At 50.1% G+C, this 18,922-nt stretch overlaps 1 protein-coding gene across 2 annotated transcripts in view; it reads right to left on the reverse strand.

Moving 5' to 3' along the window:
* The window catches only part of ARID1A (AT-rich interaction domain 1A), a 63,634-nt gene extending 50,387 nt beyond the window's left edge, over nt 1-13,247 (reverse strand). Inside the window, exon 1 of one of the 2 annotated variants that reach the window (XM_062594048.1) lies at nt 12,093-13,247. In XM_062594048.1, the coding sequence (XP_062450032.1) occupies nt 12,093-13,247 (1,155 nt within the window). The remainder of the gene's footprint in view (nt 1-12,092) is intronic. The other variant, XM_062594049.1, reaches the window with a different exon arrangement.
* Between the last annotated feature and the right edge of the window lie 5,675 nt (nt 13,248-18,922).

Consider the following 18,922-nt stretch of genomic DNA (forward strand, 5'->3'; position numbering starts at 1 on the left):
GGAGATCCAGATTCTGACTGTACTACATTAGACAGTTTGTCATTTTAACCTCTGCCTTAGTTTTTCACCCATAAAACAGGAATAAATACACATTACAGGTTTCTACCCACCAGGGTCTGTCCAGAAAGCACAATCTGTATTAGAACATTTCATAATTTCGCATTTCATCGGGGTAAAGGGTGGCTGAACAGGCACGCTGGGCAAGCACATTCCCATGACTGCTTCCCATGCCATGTTGCAAAGGGGCCTCTCAGGATCAGTTCAGGTCTCCAAAACACTACAGGTCTTTAGCACTCCTAACTCTCCTGCAGTAGATAGCACTAGGATAGAGGAGGCCGCTGTCGTGCTCCTCCGTGCGAGGTATGGTTGTCAGAGGCCACCTCAGCTCAGCACAGCACAGCACACACAGCTCCATCTTGTCCAGAGAAGCTGCTTGCTTTAATAAGAGCTGCATGTTGAGGCCTGCAGTTTCTACAAGCTACATTTCAGACTTAGGCAGGCCTTCCCTCCCTTCGACACATTAATTGAGCTGATGAAAAAGCATGGATAACACAGCATAAAAGGAGATCCAAATAATCCAAGAAAGCTAAATTTTGGAAATAATCTGTACAAAAGGCATCCAAACAGCATACAAAACTCAGCAATCCACCAGCCCTCGGCCACCTTCACCTCTGAGACCCTCAGTTCTGCTACCTGCTCAGCGGTTGGTGGTGGACCTCACGGCCCGAAGGCACACCTTCTTCTCCAGCCAAGGGTGCTGCGGTGGCAATGACCTGCTAATTACTTCCAAAATATCTCAAACATACTTTGATTACAGATTAGTAGCTCATGTTCACAGCACACTCTGTATTGCACTAGGATTAGTCCTAGTGTCACCTCATTAAGAAGCACTTTAGTACTCCTTAAACACTGTCCAGCCCTCCTGGCTCCACCCTGATACTTTATAGAAGGTATCCAACAAAATACAAGGTAACACAGCTCTGTTTTGATAATAGGAGAAAGAAAAAGTTATTTCCCGTCTTATTACAGCAGGTGATAAATTTGGATGCTGTTTTTGCAGACTCTGTGAAGCCTTCTTTTATTTTAGTCTTAAAATTCATCCTTCAAGACTCCACTTTGGTTCCATGGAACTGAAAACACTTAAAATTGCAGTAATGGCAACTCATCACTTGCATTTATCAGCACTCGATAACTTGTAGCAAACAACAACTGATTTCCAGGATGTGTACCCAAACAATCTTTTTGCATCCAGAAAGCAGAGCTGCTGTCACGCCCATGTTGGAAAGAGGAGAGGAGGCTGGAGGAGATGAAAAGGCCACAGAGGCAAGAAACTCGGAGCTGCAACCAAGTAGGTGCTCAGAGGGCAGTGAAGACATGGTACAGCCTTCATCAGGCCAACACCGTTCAGATTCAGGTACGTTACTCTTGGTAAGCCCAATACAAATCCTGACCCTACAGTGACACAAGGTCATCATCATTAAAAACAAACACACAGCATCAAAAATCAAAAAGAACAGCCTTACGTAGCTAGTTATAGTGACACCGAAGCCTGGGTCTTACAATCCCACGTTAGCTTCTGTCCTTGCGCTTCTATCCCATCTATGCCCAGAAGCTTGCACCTTCTTTTAAAGTAAAACGAACAACGCTCGGAGTTGTTTAGCAAGTTAAGAAGAAGAGTGCGTGCTGGCGGCTGGTGAGAAGATACAAAAATTCGCGACTGTGCCAATGCCATAGGGGGAGGAGGAACAGCCAACACTGCAAGCTCTTCACTGGTTTCAGGAACAGGTATAACAAGAAACTGTAAGACTACTCATATGAGAAAAGGAAAATGAGACATGACTGTACCTTGACAGCAGTTGACAACTCTGAACAGTTTATTGCCATTTAGAGAGTGATCGGATTTAAAGCTAACATTAATACACGTTCACCATTCAGCACAAGTATTTCTGCTGCCCTGACACAATGCACTCGCAATATACTCTGCATTCATCATTAAAGCCAATACACCTATATTCTGTAGCTCAGAACTGAATTATGCCACTATTCTCTGCCACAAGATGCCCAATAAATTATTTTCCTAAACATTCAGACAACAGATTCAGCATCTTGCTCCAGAGAAGGAAAAACGAGGCAAGAGTTAAGGGCCAAAGCATAGTTGAAAGCCAACAAGGAACACACGACTGCTCGGGGATACTTCATAGAACACTGATCACTTCATCTGATTTTAATTTCTGACACCAAATCAGCATATAGCTTTTCAAAGGAAATCTTGTCATAGATTGCAAGGTAATCAATCACAATTAATGTGGAAACAAGCCTTTCCATCGCTGTCACGCCTTATGAACCAAACAGGAAGGCGAGCAAAGGCATTTTAGAAATACCTTTAAAGTCTAGGCAGGTAGGATAATTCAGGATAGGCCTGCCAGTTGTTTCTATACATCCAATAGTAGCTACTGGGAGATAAACTTCAGCCAGGCATTGCACTTCTCCTCCAGAGCATCAGCTGAATGAGTGCTTTTTATGCCATTTCTATCATGAACCTTCTTCCAGATCCAGGATTAGCACACTCATTACCTGAAAGTCATTTTGCTGTTAACATACTCTATTCCAGGGGAGCCAAGTTCTGCCCTCAGAAAAGCCACAGGCAACCAAAACCAACATTTCCAGCAAGATGATTTTTCCTAAAACCAAAGAAAACTGTTCCAGGTAAGTACGATCTAGCAGCTATAGTATTAACCTTGATCTTGTGAGATACAGCTTTGAGTACCTACTCCGAAGATTTCCTATGCAGCAAATCACCAGGTTTAGAGACACAGAAAAGCTACCTGAAAAGTGGAAAACTGCACTTACTAGCTTCACAGGTATATCACGATAAATATGTTGTGCAAGACGAGGAGACAGTGTGATATTTAGATGATCTCTATCGCAATAATACCCAATTAGCCATGCACAATTAGAGAAAACGTCCAAGTCTGCTGCATGCAGCAGCTGCCCTGGGTCCTTTCCAGGGGCTCCAAAGCAGTGTAATTATCACAAGTCTCTGATGCCACAGTAAGCAAATGAGTTTTTTTTTTAAAAAAAAAAAAAAAAAAAAACACATGCACACATCTACCCCAGCCCAGAGGACAGAACTCAAGCACTTCTCGGACCGCGGTCACAACGTGTGCAGCCCCAGCACAACAAAAAGGCAATTTCTGGGAATATGTGATCACGCTCAGCAAATTGGCCTTGAATGCGGAGCTTTCTCCTTGGTTAGCAATGCCAGCCACCGAGTCAGAAATACTTCATTTAAAGAAAAAAGAAAATCAACTTATATCTAATGCCAGCACTTCCACCATTTCAATTCATCTCCTGCACAGATGTAAGGACTTTTCTTCAAACTATTTCATAAGTACATCTGAGGGAAGACCACCTCTAGTCTGGCACCAGCTTAATTATTTACACAAAGTTAATGAATACCAGATTCTCCTCCTAAACTTGTACAGGGTGCATAGTCCTACAGTCATGTGGACTTTAAATCCATCATCAGACTGTTACGAAGAACACAAAACAAGAGTAGAGGAAGGATTTCAAACAGCAGAGAAAAGCTATTTATAGACCGAGCCTGTTCATCTCTGGGACCCTGGAAGAAGTTCAGGTGCTAAAGCAGGACAGGCCAATCCGTTCAAAACAATCCCTGGCAAGCACAGAAATCTATAAGTTAAAGGAGACATTTTGCAATTTAACTGGCAAGTTTATCTTGAGGAGCTAGGGGAAGGGGAGAAAGCCCCACACTTAAAAAGCAGGTTATCCCATTCTTTTGCTTCTGTTCCCCATATCTAGAGAGACAAGAACAAAATAAAGGATAAAAGGTCAAGAACAGAATAGAGATGACTTGTGTTGGAGTATTTTTTCTAATGTCTAATGTTAAGGAGAGCAAAGCAGTGGAACAGACTGTCTGAGGAAGCTGCATCGCCTTCACCGCTGCCTGCCCCGCTCTTAGGTATAGCTGATCCTGCCCCGAGGCAGGAGAACTGGCTAGATGACCTTCTGAATTGAGATCTAGACCTCTGTTGAACGATAAAGCTACAGAGCCACCTACAAAGCGTACACAGGCAACAAACCCACGCCGGCAAGGCTTTGCAGGAAGGACAGATGGCTCCGCACATTCCCCTCATCGGAAAGATCAAAATCAGTGCCCCAAACCCAAAAGAGAGCACCCGTTTTCAGAGCGCGCGCCCTGCCTCTCCTGCGCTCGTGCTTCTAAGCCTGTATTCACACTGCTATAACCAGCACTTTGCAAACTAAGAGCGTTATAAAAGTACAAACCCCGCTGCGGGCAATCTGCGCGGCGGCGTTTCGCACCCGGCCGCGCGCGCCCCCGGCCCCGGCCCTCGGCGGGCAGGGCGCTCTCCCGCCGCGGCGGCCGGAGCTGCAGCTGTGGCCTGGGCACAGGTTTTAAGACATTCCTGTTCAGTTATTCACAGGCAAGTTGCCAGCACAGTGCTGACATCAGAAGGGAAATGGTAATTTTCAGAGTTTCTCTCAGTTAGACCTGCATGAAATTTCACAAGCCGGGGTCGGGGGAAGTACTTGTTTTAAGTCTCTCCGGGGAAATTCCAGACTCCTCCTAACTTCAAAAGCTTCTCTCTGAGAAGAGTCGCAGAATTTCTCAGGACGGAAAGTCACGGTTACTTTAGGCCATGGTTTGTCGCTGCCGCCACTGCAACGCTCTCTGCTCCCGCATCCTCCAGGACGTCACCGTCACGTTCCAGCAAAACCGCAGAAGCTGCTCAGCGGTCCCCGATCTGGTCTGTCACACGGCCCAAAACTCGCGGGCTACCACGAAACACAGGGCAGCGCCCAGCAGCCGCGGTACCGGCGCTGCGGGGTCGCCCTCAGCTTCTCCGAAAGCCGCTCCCTATCTCCCGCTTGCAACTTAGTAGGATAGTTTAGGCATAATATTAATTACGTAGGAACAACAGGAAGTTATGCAAGTTTTTTTTTTTTTTTAAAAAAAGTTAGTAGTAATTTAAATTCTCCTTGAAAGGGGTTCGACTGCTAAAGTCAACTAAAGGAAATAATGACTTGCTGGTTACTGCATGAAATGCCAAGGACTATAACCGATCACTAGTTTTTTTCAGGGTTACTTACACAAAGTAACCCCTGATTTTTCACTGGAATCTTATAGGAGTCAACACACACTCATACGCTCCTCTGAAGGAGATTTTTTTTTTTAAAAAAATGAGTGCTTACTGAATGAAACAAATCCCCATCTTTAATTACTCCTACCCCTTTTTCACCTCCCTTCCCCCCCCCCAAAAAAAGGAACAAGATTAGAAATCTTATTCTAGCTACAGTTATCACTTTACTCTGAATGTATAAAGAACTATCTGCTGAGAAATTCTGAAGTAGCTTTTATTAAATTTACCTACCATTATGTAGCATCTTTTACATTTTGCTACAGAAAGCTCACGTGTAAATACTTACTGAGCTGTCAGTTAAAACTCAAAAATATTCCAGAAAGGAAACCATGGCGAACTTGGAAATGATCTTGATAAATTCCACAGAAACTCAAAAAATGCTCAAGCTGCAGGACTGAACTGCTGAGCTCCAACGCTGGGAGTGCAGGTGCACAGAAGAGTAAGAAATAGGAACCCCTCTCTCATCCATATGTTAATACATATTATCATCTGATTAAAACACTACAGGAACAAGTAAAGCATGTGCATGAGATCAGCCCTGAGAGAAGCAGCTCCTCCTGTTCCAGGCCTGCTTCTTCCCTTCGACAAGCCTCTGAGAGCAGCTCTGGATGCTGTTTCTTTAAGTGTGTAACTCCATTAAAAAGGCCTTAACCATGCATTCAGCTAAACCCATATACTAGGGAGGAGCGACAGCCCCACGCTTACAGGATGAGACTCGGAAGACCGATACTCCCTTCTCGGCCCTGTCCCAGCCTCGCTGCCTCACCGCGGCAGGTCCCCACAGCAGCCCCTCCGCTGCAAAACAGTCACTGGAAGAGCTCAACGCCTTATGTCCTTCATCTACGCACCAGGAACGAACAAAAGACTGCCCGAAGCCTAAGTTTCTACACAATTTCAGCATTAAGAACAAGTATATACTTAATACTGCAGAGATGACGTCTAATTTACGGTTGGAGTTTTACTGGAATCAATTTACAGATACAGCATGGTCCTCCCAAGCCTGCAGAAAGCACATGCTGCTTCTCTTTAGCCGCTCAACTCCTCTGCCTTTTCAGCCACTAAAAAAAAAAAAAAAAACAAGCATCATCAACTTCCCCAGTGCCACTGAGGAACAGGTGGACAGCAGGGACCCAAGCAGAATGCACGGCAGTTTCGGTCCAGTGTGCCAAAGAAAACTGCTTTTTTCTCCAATCCCACCTGTCATTCACTTCTAGCTGGAGATTTATAGCTTTGGCTAACAGGCATCTAGTATAGTTTTACCAGCAGCATGAGTGTAACCCCTTGATAAGCTAAAGGCTGAATTTCTTGAAATCAGCATATGACAGAAAAGCTTTTGTAGAACTTTTTTTTTAATAAAAAATAAAAAAAAAAAAGAATTCTCCCTTCTTCCCCCCAGAAAATATCCTGTTTTTTTTCACCAGAAAGAAATGGGAGGTAATCGTTTTGCATCCATGCCGACAGTTTAAGGATCCTTCTAAAAGGTAAAACAAATGGCCATAACAGCAATACTAAATACTAGGTCTTATATTTTTCATTTCCACCCCCTACACTTATGCCTCCCTTCAGTTTCTGCTCTGCTACTGCTGCTGCTTGGGATTCCCTCGCCAGGAATTGGGCAACGACAGGCTGATGAGCTTTTCCCCAGAGCAATCCATCACACAGGAGCTGCAATTCAAAAAAGAAATCAAACCAACTAGACAAAGCATTTTATATATGCAGACTAAAAACTGGAAAGGGCATCTCTCTCCTCTAGTATTTTAATTATGGAGATCTCAGATTCAGATGCGCAGGGAAAACTGGATTTCCAAGTCAGTGGTGTTCCTTTTAAAAGAGCAGAAAGAAAAATGGTGGAAAAGTTGCAAAGGAGGTAGAAGTAAAAATAAATAAGCTTAATTTTAAACTTTTGTTTCTCTCTGAATAAAAGCTTCAGAGATTTTTATAGGGTCTTCATGTTAATACCTCTGTAAGGCAGTATTCATTAACCGGTGCTCTTAAAATAAAATCACGTAAAAATAAAATATCATGAATACACCAAACTGAGGAGACTAGGAAGGCACAAATTTATTGCAACATTTGATTCCCAATGCTCCCTCCAACCCTGATTTCCAGCACTAAAAACAGAGAAGAGCTTCAGCAAAGCTCAACAGTCACTTTTGGAAACAGAAGTTTTAGCATCATAGTTAAGCAGAAGGAATTAAACTAGACAGATAGTTTTGGGAAACTGGCAAGTATTCTAGCCAAAAAAATACGGCCCAAAAGTCAAACACACAACCTTTCACGACTGCAAGAAACGCCACACAGAGAAACCTCTTTTGTCCAGAGAATAGCCAAGGACTTACAGTGCCTTTAACTTATACTTGGTAAAACACAGGTAGGCAAGCATTACCAACCCCACTGCGGTCAGAAAAGAAATGCAAAACCGTGTGATTTGTCCCAGGTGTCCTAGCAAGCCAGTGATAAGGACAGGGAAAAAAGAGCTCAAGATGAAAGTCAAAATAGAGATATACTATCCCGTATCCTAATGCACGCATCCCTTCCCTGGGAACACTAGTAACTTTAAGAACGAGCATCGTGACAACAGTATTTCAGACCAAGATATTTTAAGAGTATCGAGCAATATTTTGGCTACTTCTGACTAGAGCAGACTAGCTGGAAAGGTAATCCAGGAAAACCTGCGGTGTCCACTTTAGAACTAACTAGATGCTTTTTACAATGGCATTTAAATACTGCATTTTTCTAACACAGAGAAGGCCTCAAACTACTGCTCATTCAGAGCTGCACCCCACCTTCAGAAAACGAGGATTTGCCGTTCTTCTTTTTGTTGGAAAGATCTAGCGTTTACTACACCTTGTGAGCAATTCGAGGCCTCCTAGCATTACAATGCTAAGCAAGGAAAAACCTTGCGACAAAAGCCAACAGGAGCCAGGTCTCAATTTCAGATTCCAAGATATCACAGCTCATTGGCAGCACAGAGCCATTTGGTGCCAATTTAGTTAAAAAACCATATTTTCAACAACATTTTTCATGCCTCACTTGCTACTGAAGTTGAGATCTAAGTCAACAAAAAATAGCTATTATATGGCAGTGGGCCCGGAAGCGTTTTTTTAACATACCATTTTTAAACTGACTTTGCTGAACTTAAAATAGAGGCCTAGAGATGTCAGTACACCTATGGGCAGGTTATCCAAGACGTGAATGTTTAATGCAATCCAGAGACATCTCCCATTACAGAAGATGCCGTTGGCTAGAGCAAGAGCCTGTTCCACAAGAAATGCCCACCTAGCAAAGGGAGGGAAGTCACCTCTCTTCAGCCGTTTTCTTGAACGCTCACGACACTAGGAAAGCCAGCTGATTATTAAAAAGGGCTATAGACTCTATGGGTAAGGGGAGGAAGAGGACAAACACATGATACAACTGTTAGTAAAATGGAAAAACTGAAAACAAGAGTCCTGGCTTGGTTTCTTACCAGTCATTCCCACAGAAAACCACAGATTTCTAATCCCACGTTCTGCAGAAGAGGCATTCTGATCTCTTGACCCTACTTCACATTTCCCAGCTACAAGCCATCAGGAAAAACTGTTGAACTCCCTGGATCTCTGTGCCAGCCCCTACGAATGCAGAGCACGCCCGGGCTTGCAGGGACTCCCCGTCGGCACCGCGCTCCTGGGATCGCCCGGCCACCACACACATTAGCGAGGGCTACAAACTACAGTCAAGGCTGTGTGCAAGCAATTATATTCTCGATTTATTACCGGAAATACTCTGCCAAAACAACTTTCACGCCAGAAATTACTTCACTTTTCTTGATGAGCAATGTGAAGAAACTCCTCTTATGGCACCATTCATAAATCCTAATGAGTTTAGAGAATTAAAGGCACTTCTCTTTTCTGCACAATCCTCCTTCCTCTCCCCCAGAGTTCAGGTTTTCTGTCCCAAACACACCTGGATGGAGGAAGCCCACACCATCTTCTCCAATCCTGCACCAGGGGATGCTTCCCTTTCTGGTTTTTGGCCTGATGAACTACATCCTCCTCTCGTTCTCCTAGAGCTTCTCAGAAGTTACCTGATAAGTACCCACTTTGCTCCCTGTTGTACGAGACAAAGGCAAGACCCAAGATCAAGCTCTAAATTCTTCGAGGCTAGGGAATATAACAGAGTACACCGAAAGGAGGCTGTAACTTAGGACTAGAGTATTATTATTAATCAACCATTCCTTGTGAGCAGCACAGATGACATGTGGAAGCTTGTTTCACAATGCTAGATAAGTTTGTTTTTTTTTCTTTTGACAAATCCTTTTTGCTGTTATAGTTTGAATCCAATAATCCTTATCACAGAAAGGGTTTGGGGAGTTTAGTTGTTTTTCATGGTGTTTTGGGTTGGTTCATTTGGGGTTTTTTGGTTTTTTTTGTAGCTACACAATTGGTTCTACACAATCGGTCCTAACTAAAATTAAGTCTCAAAATAACTCTTCATGAAGAGTTTGAGTTTTAAAAAAAAACTAGTTGCTCTGGTGTTATTAATACACAATACAGCGCTCAATGAAAACAGTTAAGGAATCAAGTTGAATTCACCTTTCAGGACAAAACAAGTTTCTCTTTTATAAATTCAGATCAGAATCATGATAGAAATACACTTTCATCAGATACGCGCCACAAGGAAATGCCTCCTTGGAAAGCTCAACTTGACACCACGTTTTAGCACCCATTCTATCCAGGCTGAAGTTTTACAGGATACAAAAGGTGTCCTCGAGTAAACACACCAGCTTCCATGTCATTTGCGCAAAATTCTTGCGGGTCTATATGAGCATACTCCTGGACAACCAAAATAATCACTACGAGTTGCCTTTGGACAGCTTCATGACTGCAGAAGAGATAAGATCCACCCTACTAGAAAGCACTATTTCCACCTGACGGAAAAGCCAATTAAGTAACTCAAGGTGCTGCAGCAGGCTTTGCCTTCAGTAATCAAGGAACAAAAATTAAGCAGTTTTCAGATCGAAGCGAGAGAAGTACTGAGCAAGAAGGGAAACTCTGGAGGCGTCATGTCACACTAGAGTATCAAATGTCTCTGACCTAGGGCTTGAAGTTAGCCCAAAGTACACAGAATGAAAAGGGAAGTCTGGATCCTGCATCAGCCCACTACGGGCCTCGGACAGGCATGCCTCAACACAGCAAGTTACCTGTTTTTAATCACAGTTTTCAGGTACTCGATTCCAGCATCACTTTTCCCTGTATCTAAAATGTCTGATGGGTATGCTGTGCCGCTTTTTCCTCTACGCGTTTTCTGCCCTTCCGTATTTCCAACGGACAAGTAATTCTACCCATGTAATAATAACTGTGATTTTCACACGGGTTTGTTCTAACACTCCTCTGAAAAGCCAAGAGTTAGGGCACTGCCAAACCTGGACTTAGTTAAGCATCTCAGTATCTGTAACATGTCCACTAAAGAAAAATGCAGCAGCACTATCAGCGCTTTCCCAAAATAAGTCAAAATAGCATTAAAATGTGCCCTAATATTTACAGCCAGAAGCTCGAGCCTGTGCTATATTAAAGCCCTCTATTAAGTGCAAATTAATAATTGACCATTTTCAGTCACAAGCTTGGCTTTGATTGTTTCGTATTGTTGTTTCTTATTGTTTCCTCGAAGGCTTTAACCTACCCCAGACCCCCACATTCTCCACCTAACGCAGAACCCGAACGAGCTTCGCTTCCGAAAAGGGTCAAAAACCCAGCCGGGCGCCAACGCATCTCCTCGGCTCCATCGGAGAAACCGCTCGCGCCGCCGGCAGAGCCGCGCCGCCCAAAACAAACAGCGAGAGCCCGCGGCGGCGAGCAGCCCCCCGCTCCGACGCCGCAGGGGCTTATCCCGGACCGGCGCGGGGTGGGGGATAAACCCGGGGTGCCGCCGCGGCCTCCTCTTTTGTTCCAGGCGGGCGCGAGGCGAGGCGGGCCGGGCCGGGCCGGGCCAGGCCGGGCCGGGGGGCTGCGCGGCGGGCGGGCGGCGACGCCGCCGGCCCTCCTCAAGGTCACGGCCGGTGTCGGCGAGGGGGACGAGGCGGCGAGCGGCGGACGGCTGCTCCGGGCGCGGGCTGGCGGAAAAGCCGAGTGTAAAAGTTTATGAGCTCATCAGGATTGTTGTACCATTACATCAGAGGCAATTATAAATGGCCAAGAGCAGGAGAGGGGGAGCCAATCAGATCACAGATGGGATGTCAACCTAAGACCAACTGTCTCCTGGCTTTGACAGAAGGATTTTACCTCCATAATTCAAATCCCAAACCAAAGCAATCTGCGCTCGCTGCTCCCATCGCCGAGCTGTTTACCCGCGCTCCCAGCCGCAGGCCGCCGGCGAGCGCGGCCCCGGCCCGGCCCGGCCCGGCCGTCGCCGAGCACGCACAGGCCGCGACCGCCCGCCGGTCCCCGGCCCCCGCGGGGCCCCTCGCGGCGGGGGCTGCGGCGGCGGCGGCGGGGCGGGAGAGGGGGGGAAGGAGCCGCGGCGCTCGGGCCGGGCCGGCGCGGGGCCTGCGGCTCGGCCGGGCCGGGCCGGGCCGGGCCGGCGCGGGGCCGCGGGCAGCCGGGGCGCCCCCTTCCCTCCCCCCCGCCCCGCACGCACACCTCCTCCTCGGCCGCCGGCTCCCCCCTCCGCGGCGGCGGCGGCGCCCGGAGCGGGCCGCGGCGGCGGGCGGGAAGGAGGCGGCCGCCCGGCAGGCTCGCACAAAGGCCGGGAAGGGAGGCCGGGAAGGCGGCGAGGCAGCCATTTTAGAGAGCGAGAGCAGGCACAGACAATGGCAGCTCCCCGGCGGCGCCGGCCCGGCGGGGGGAACCCGCGGGAGAGCGCCGGGACCCCCGTCCGCCCCGCGCCCCTCGCCGCCTCCCCCCCCCCGGCGCGCCCCCCGGCCGGCCCCGTTACCTGCTGGCTCCGGCCGAGGCTCTGTCCGCCGCCGCCGCTGCTGCCGGGGCTCATGGGCGCGTGGTGGCTCCTCGGCGGCGCCCCGGCCGCCGCCGCGGCCCAGCCCTGGCTGCTGCCCCCGCCGTACTGCGAGACCATCTCCGCCGCGGCCGGGCCCTTGGCGGCGGCGCCGCCGTCCTGCGGCCCGCTGCTATAGTCGCCCGCGGGGTACCCCTGGTAGCCGCGGGCGGAGCTGGGGGAGGTGAGGAGCTGGTTGAGGGTGGGGGTGGCCGTGGGCTGCGGGGTGGCGCCCCCTCCTCCTCCTCCTCCGCCGCCCGCGCCGGCGGCGGCCGAGGGCCCCATGACCCCGAAGCGCTGCTGCTGGAAGGCGGCGGCGGGCGCCTTGGCGCCGGCGGCCGCTTGCGCCGAGCCCTGCGCGCTGCCCCGGGGGGAGCTCAGGGCGTAGGCCTGGGGGGGAGGCGGGTAGGAGCCGGCGCTGCGCCCGGCCCCGGCCGCGTAGTAGGAGTTGAACTGGTGGTTGGGGAAGCCGTGCTCGGCGGCGCCGTGCGAGTTCTGCGGAGGGGGCGGCCCCGCGGGGGCTCCCGCCGGCCCCGGGAAGGACTGCTCCAGGCCCCCGCTCTGCAGCGCTGCCATGCCAGGGCTTTGTTGTCCGCCATGTTGGTGGAAGGCAGCGGCGGCGGCCGCAGCGGCGGCGGCGGCGGCAGCAGCCTGGGCGCCCCGGCCGTAGGGCTGCCCGAAGCCGTAGGCTGGCGGGGGCAAGGCGGCCGGGTGGGAAGGGGGAGGCTGCTGCGGCGGCTGCTGCTGCTGCGGCGCCCCCACCCCGTCGCTGCTGCCGCCGCCACCGGGCGGCTCCGGGAGGTTATTGTTCAGGGTGGCGGCGGCAGCGGCGGGCCTGGGGCCCGGGTTCCCGTTCGAGCTCTTCAGGTCGGACTCGGCCCCTGCGCCCCCTCCGTTGCTCTCGGCCCCGTCCTGCAGCTCCTTCCCCGGGGGGCCCTCGCTCTCCGCCTGCTTCTCGCCGCCGCCGCGCTCCGCCGCCGCCTCACCCCCCGCCTCCTCCGGGGGACAATCCCGCTGCTGCGCCTCCGCTTTCTTCAGCTCCGATGGAGCCGGGGCGCCCAGGCTGCTGGCGGCGGCGGGGGCGACCTGAGCAGCCATGATCCCCCCCCCTCCCCACCCAGCCGCCCCCCCGGACCGGTCCCCCCGAGCTGCTCCCTGCCTGGCCGGCCGGCGTGAGGCCTCGCTGCTCTGCTGCTCCCCGCTCAGGCGGCGGCGGGCTCTTCAGGGCAGCGGGGGCTCATTCCCCCCCGGCCTGGTTGGCGAGGCGGGGAGGGCTCCGCTGGGCTGGGCTTCCCGGGGCCTGGCCCCGCTGTACCTCCTCGGTTGCAGCCGGCGGAGAAAGGGGAGGAGGAGGGAGTGGGGGGAAGGAGGAGGAGGGGGGGGGGGGACCCGGGACGGGGCTCCCGGTGCGGGAGAGGCGGGAGGGAGGGAGGGGGGACACGGCGGGCGGGCGGGCGCCGTCCCCGGAGCCGGGCCGAGCGGCGGCGGGGCCGGGCTGGGCGAGCCGCGCGGCAGCTCCCGACTCTGCTCCGCCGAGCGGGGCTCACTCCGACACGAGGCTCAGCACTGCCATTTTACCCAGCGCCGCGGCCGCCTGCCAAACCCGGAGCGGAGCCGCGCGCGGCCCGGACGGGAGCCTCCCCCCCCCCACACACACCACCACCTTCGCCTCCCCCCCTTCCCCCCCCCGTCACAAAGGAGGAGCGGGCCGGCCCCGGCCGCCAGCGGCTCGGCGCGGCTGAGGCTGCCGCACGCAAAACCCGCAGCGGATCCGCGGAGCCGAGCCCGGCCTGCTGCCGCCGCCGCGCCGAGCCGAGCCGCGCAGCGCCGCCCGGCGCAGCGCCGCGGCCCGGGGGCGCCCGGGGGCGGTGGCGCTGAGCCGAGCCGAGCCGAGCCCGGCGGCGCTGCCAGGGGGCAGCTCCCGCGGCCGGGAACGGCGGCGAGGAGCGCGGACCGTGCCAGCGAGGCGGGCAAGAGGCCCGGGGCCGCGCCGGGGGGAGCAGGGCCGGGGGCCGCGGCCCCGCCGGGGGGGCCCTGGCTCGCCTCCCCGGGGCGGCAGGGTTACCTCTGCCCCTGGAAGGGGACTTCCAGCCCGCCTCCGGGGGAGAGCGGCCAGGGCGCGATGCCGCGGGGCTCCCCGCCGGCCCCGGGGTTTCGGCCCCCAGGTTGACGAAGTGCCTTTCCTTTGTCTCGAGAAATTCCACGCAGAATTAGCTTTTATAAACTATTAAAGGTTGTCATTTCCTCTCTGCTGGTTGTGTCCCTCTGGAAAAAAGGAGTTGGCGATGTGCCAAAACAATAACTGTGCACGGACATCCAAGAAAGTCCAGTTCCCACTCCTGCCAAAGCGGCAGCAGCGGGCACGGAACCAGGAACTCCCTCGGAGGTGGCTAGATGGGGAGGACCAAAACCACCTGAAGGTGTCTAGACACAACACGTTGAGCAACGGGACCAGATGCTCTAGCAATCTCACAGGGTAACACAGACACCCAACTGTCAAGAGGTGAACTGAGAATTGGGCCATGCTCTTCTCTGACCGTTTCAGAACCAGATTCCCACCTCCTCCATCCCAATGGCCTTCCCAAGAGCAGGAACAAGAAAAACAACTACCTGGATCTCAGTCCTGGTGACACCATGTCCTGTGCCAGCTGGTTCTGTAGCTAGGCTTTTTACTTCAAATGATATAGGCCTGCAGCAAAAAAGCATGGAGGGTTCTCCTTTGTTTTATTAAAAAAAAAAAAAAAAAAAAAAAAAAAAAAAAAAAAGCTAAGATTCAAACAGAAAGAGAAATTGTTTTGATTTAAAAAACATAGGAAACGGTCACCTGGTAAAAACAGTAATCATTGTACAGTTTAGGTCTTGGTTCTGTATATTGAACCTGGGCAGTGTGAGGGAGGGGGACTCCTTTACAATGGGGAAAAATGAGAAAGTGAGGTTTAAGAAAGTATATATAAGTTTATGAAGTGAGAAAAAATATGTGAAAACAGTGGTTGAAGAGTCAGAAGATGCCTCTGAGGTATGGACTTCCATTTTAGAACACAACCTGGGCACAGAGAATAGGTCAGAAGTAATCTGGAGTGATCAGCAGCCGTATACTTTGCAGTAGCTTGAGAAAAGCAAAGTTCTTGGCCCAGATCTAACAGTAGGATATACCACAAGAGATCCCATTATAAGAACACGGACGACAGTGGGGAAACTTGAGTCCAGAGCAAAAGGCAAGACAATGTATATAAAGACTGAACCACTGCCAGTGCTGTATGCCCATCATGGATGATCTAGTTTTCGGTGTCTACCACTATCAGCTCAACCTGCGCACTCATCATAAAATTTGTAATACAAAATATTCATTACCTAGAAAATAGGTGGCTGAACAAAAGGGTTTATTCCAAAGCTGGAAAGTGGGATGGATGTGTGGACAAATTAATAAATAGTAATTTTTCACATGTGCTCTAGTACAATAAACTGCCCTGTAGGTTCCCTAACAAAGACATTTTGCCACTGTACAGTTTTATAGTTGACTGTGCAACACAGAACTGATTCCATCTCAACAAATTGGTCCATCAGTCCATCTTTCTCCACAGCAGTCATTAAACATGAGAAAGAAAAGTATAAAAAATGGTGACATCTATATTGTTGTAATACCCAAAGGCCTTCATGAAGATTGAAGCTCCAGCATACGAGGTGCTATACAGCCAGGTATTACATTTTTTTTGGAAAAAGCTTATAATCCAGTCTGAAACAATATCAAAGAGTCTAGAGAGAAAAACTGGACTGCAATCTGCTTCACAATTGTGCTTTACCGATTGCCACAAAACTGTAAAAGTATTTGCTTGAGGATTCACTGCCCTGACTGCTCAGTTGGAACTGGATTTTCCTTGCCAGTGCCTTCTGCCAGGTGTTCTGGGGCAGAGAAAGGTTTAGCAATCCAAGGAACGTCTTACATGCTACTCCTGCGGAAACTGGCTTAACTTATGAATAACAATTTTGAATTCCTGTAATTCAGAAGCAGAGATCAACAGAAACTATCCAAATTCCTAGACTGCTGAGGGCACTGGTATTGCGTTCCTTGCCTTTTCTCAACGTGCTAGATCTTTGCATTTTATTGAAAACCTCAGAAGAGTTTAAAACCTGAGGAAAACTCTAGAACAAAAAGTCAATCAGCCCTCAGAGAAGCCTCTGTTATTTGAGCAGACCCTGGCTTCTAGAAAAACAAAGAAGTCGAGGGGAATTCTTGGTCAACAAATGAGGCTAGAATCTCACAAGCGAGGCCCTTTGGCTTTAACAATATCTACAGTGGGCTGTAGTGGACTGCAGAGCAGCAGAACTACCAAGATACCCTTCTTCAAATGTTTATAGTTTACTATAAACTTGTACACCTAAACTGGAGACAATTATGCCATTTAACCCAGCACAGTCTTGAGCAATAGTCTCCCCAACTCCAAAGCTATGGTCTCCTTCATACATGAAAGCCCTGCCATCTAACTTGAGCAACTTTGAAAGTTTATCAGATGAGTTCAAGAGTTTGAGTTTCAGCTCAGGTGCATCCCCATACAGACTCCATATCTGCGACTACTCTGTTTGTCAGTCTTTTGGAATCTTCTTCAAAGAAGGCTATGGCAGACTAGGAAACCTGGTGTTGATTGTAATGTGAAAAGCAGACTGGATTCCCCAGCCACCCACACAATAAGGAGACACTCACTTTACCAAATGTTTGTGAAAGCTGAAGCAGATTTTGGAATATGCCGCATAAATGAGGCCCTGGCACTTTACTAAATACTAAGGCATTCAATGAAATTCCAACTATGGGGTTTGGAAAACAGATGACAGTATAGTTCGTACAACATTTCCATCAAATAGCTGAAAATCCTCCCACCAGTCCTGTCATCCTGTGTTGTAACTAGCATCCTTCCAGCTATGCAGGAGTGGTCAAGACTTTCTTTGCAACACATCAATCTCTGCTCAGCCCGAGTGATCCCCGCTAAGTAGCATGCAGCAGTCGCCTCTTCCCCATCTCCCTAAGTGCTGAGCATGCTTTCCTCCACAACAGGCTCAGCCCCTGGCTGCTCAGATAGGCTGGGGAACCAGCCCGGCGCTCTCACATGGCAGAGCAGGCCACCACCGCTAGGCTGGCTCCTCCTGAGTGGAGTCTCCTTCATGAAGGTGGCCAGGCCATTTAACCCAGAGCTAAGGCAGTTTAGGAAACCTGGTGTAGATTAGAGTACTAGAAACAGGAGTAGTGTCTCCCCCATGGAAAAAAAAAAAAGAAAAAAAAAGAAAAAAAGCTCTGCCAACTGTGTGATGGCAAATATGGACTGAATCGTTGACATGGAAACCGGACTAAAGTCAGTTGCGCTCCCTCGCACTCACACACACACAAGTTATCATTATCCCCAGCCTTTAAACTTGCTACAAACATGGACTGGATTCTTACTTCAGGAACTGGGTAGAGTTTCTATAATAAAGTATTAACTGTTACATCTAAGGTAGCATGAAAAAAAAAGAAAAGCTGAGAAGCAATTAATATAGTTGGGAAAGGAAGGATGCTCTTCCATTTTACTGAAATGCACAGTATGCTGAGATATGCAGATTGGACCCAAGAACAAGAGACCAATCTATTATAATTCACTGAGTGCATTGCAAAATATGGAATGGAGTAAGGAAAGGTTATCTATGGTACCCCAGCTCATCTGAGAGCAGTTTTTCTAAAGAAAAATACACTTCCTGTAAATATGTTTATATTTGTTCAGCCAATTCTTTCCAGTATTTTAGACACTATCGTATCAAGGTTAAGCACTCTTGTTGCAGCTTCATAACCACTAAGATTAATATTATTTGAATCATTTGTTTGCTGCGAGCAGCTAATGTGCTGGGCACTGTACGAGACGATGCTTATTCATGCTGTTTAAAACACGCCAAGGTGCCGTCTCACGGCCCCCTCCAGCGCGGACACAGCGCGCGGGGGCAGGCAGCACGAGAGCTCCGCGCCGCCGAGTGAAGCGGAGTTTCAGCGGAAGGTAACTCTGTCCGCGCAGCGCGGCTCCAAGGCGGGAGTGGAGCAGCCTCGGGATCTGCTGCCTCCCCCCGAGCCAGCAGGCAAGGGAAGCTCCGAGCCGCTGCTCCAGCCGCCTATTAACATTTGACAGGGAGCTGCAAAACTTTGGATGCATATTAAGAGAGGAAAGTGGACTCCGGCTGACTCAAGGAAATGCATTATTTTAGCAGCTCTCGCTAGGAGGAGTAAAAGGCGAAGCGGAGTTTGCTGGGAGGAAGGGACGGGAAGGGGAGGGGAGGGCGGCGGACGAGCCCGCAGCGCGCCCCGCGGAGCCCCGCGGAGCCCCCGCGGGCAGCAGCGCCCTCCGGCCCCCTTTGGTCCGCCGATTTCCCAGCCAGGCCGGCGGGCGGGGTAAAAGTGGAACAGCAGCAAGTTTCCGTGCACACGTGGGTAGCTTCGGGTCTAGAGGGGGAATCGAGGAGAGCGACTCTCCGTTTACCCATCAGTGAAAGAGAAAAGAGCGAAGCTGGAACGGATAAAATCCAGAGGGAACTGGCAGGTGATCTGGAACTGGACAATTCGTGGAGGAAAACACTAATAAAGTGCAGTGAAAGAGCAAACAGATCTCGTTTTATACACGCGGGTGTGCACACGGGCGCCACAGCCTCCCTCAGATACCAGCTCACTGGTGCTGAGCTCTCTCGGAGAAGGAAGAGTAAATCTACTTTAAAAAAAAAAAAAAAAAAAAAAAAAAAAAAAAGGCAAAAAATAAAACAAAACG

This window comes from Rhea pennata, chromosome 23 (genome assembly GCF_028389875.1).
Source record: "Rhea pennata isolate bPtePen1 chromosome 23, bPtePen1.pri, whole genome shotgun sequence".
Lineage (NCBI taxonomy): Eukaryota > Metazoa > Chordata > Aves > Rheiformes > Rheidae > Rhea > Rhea pennata.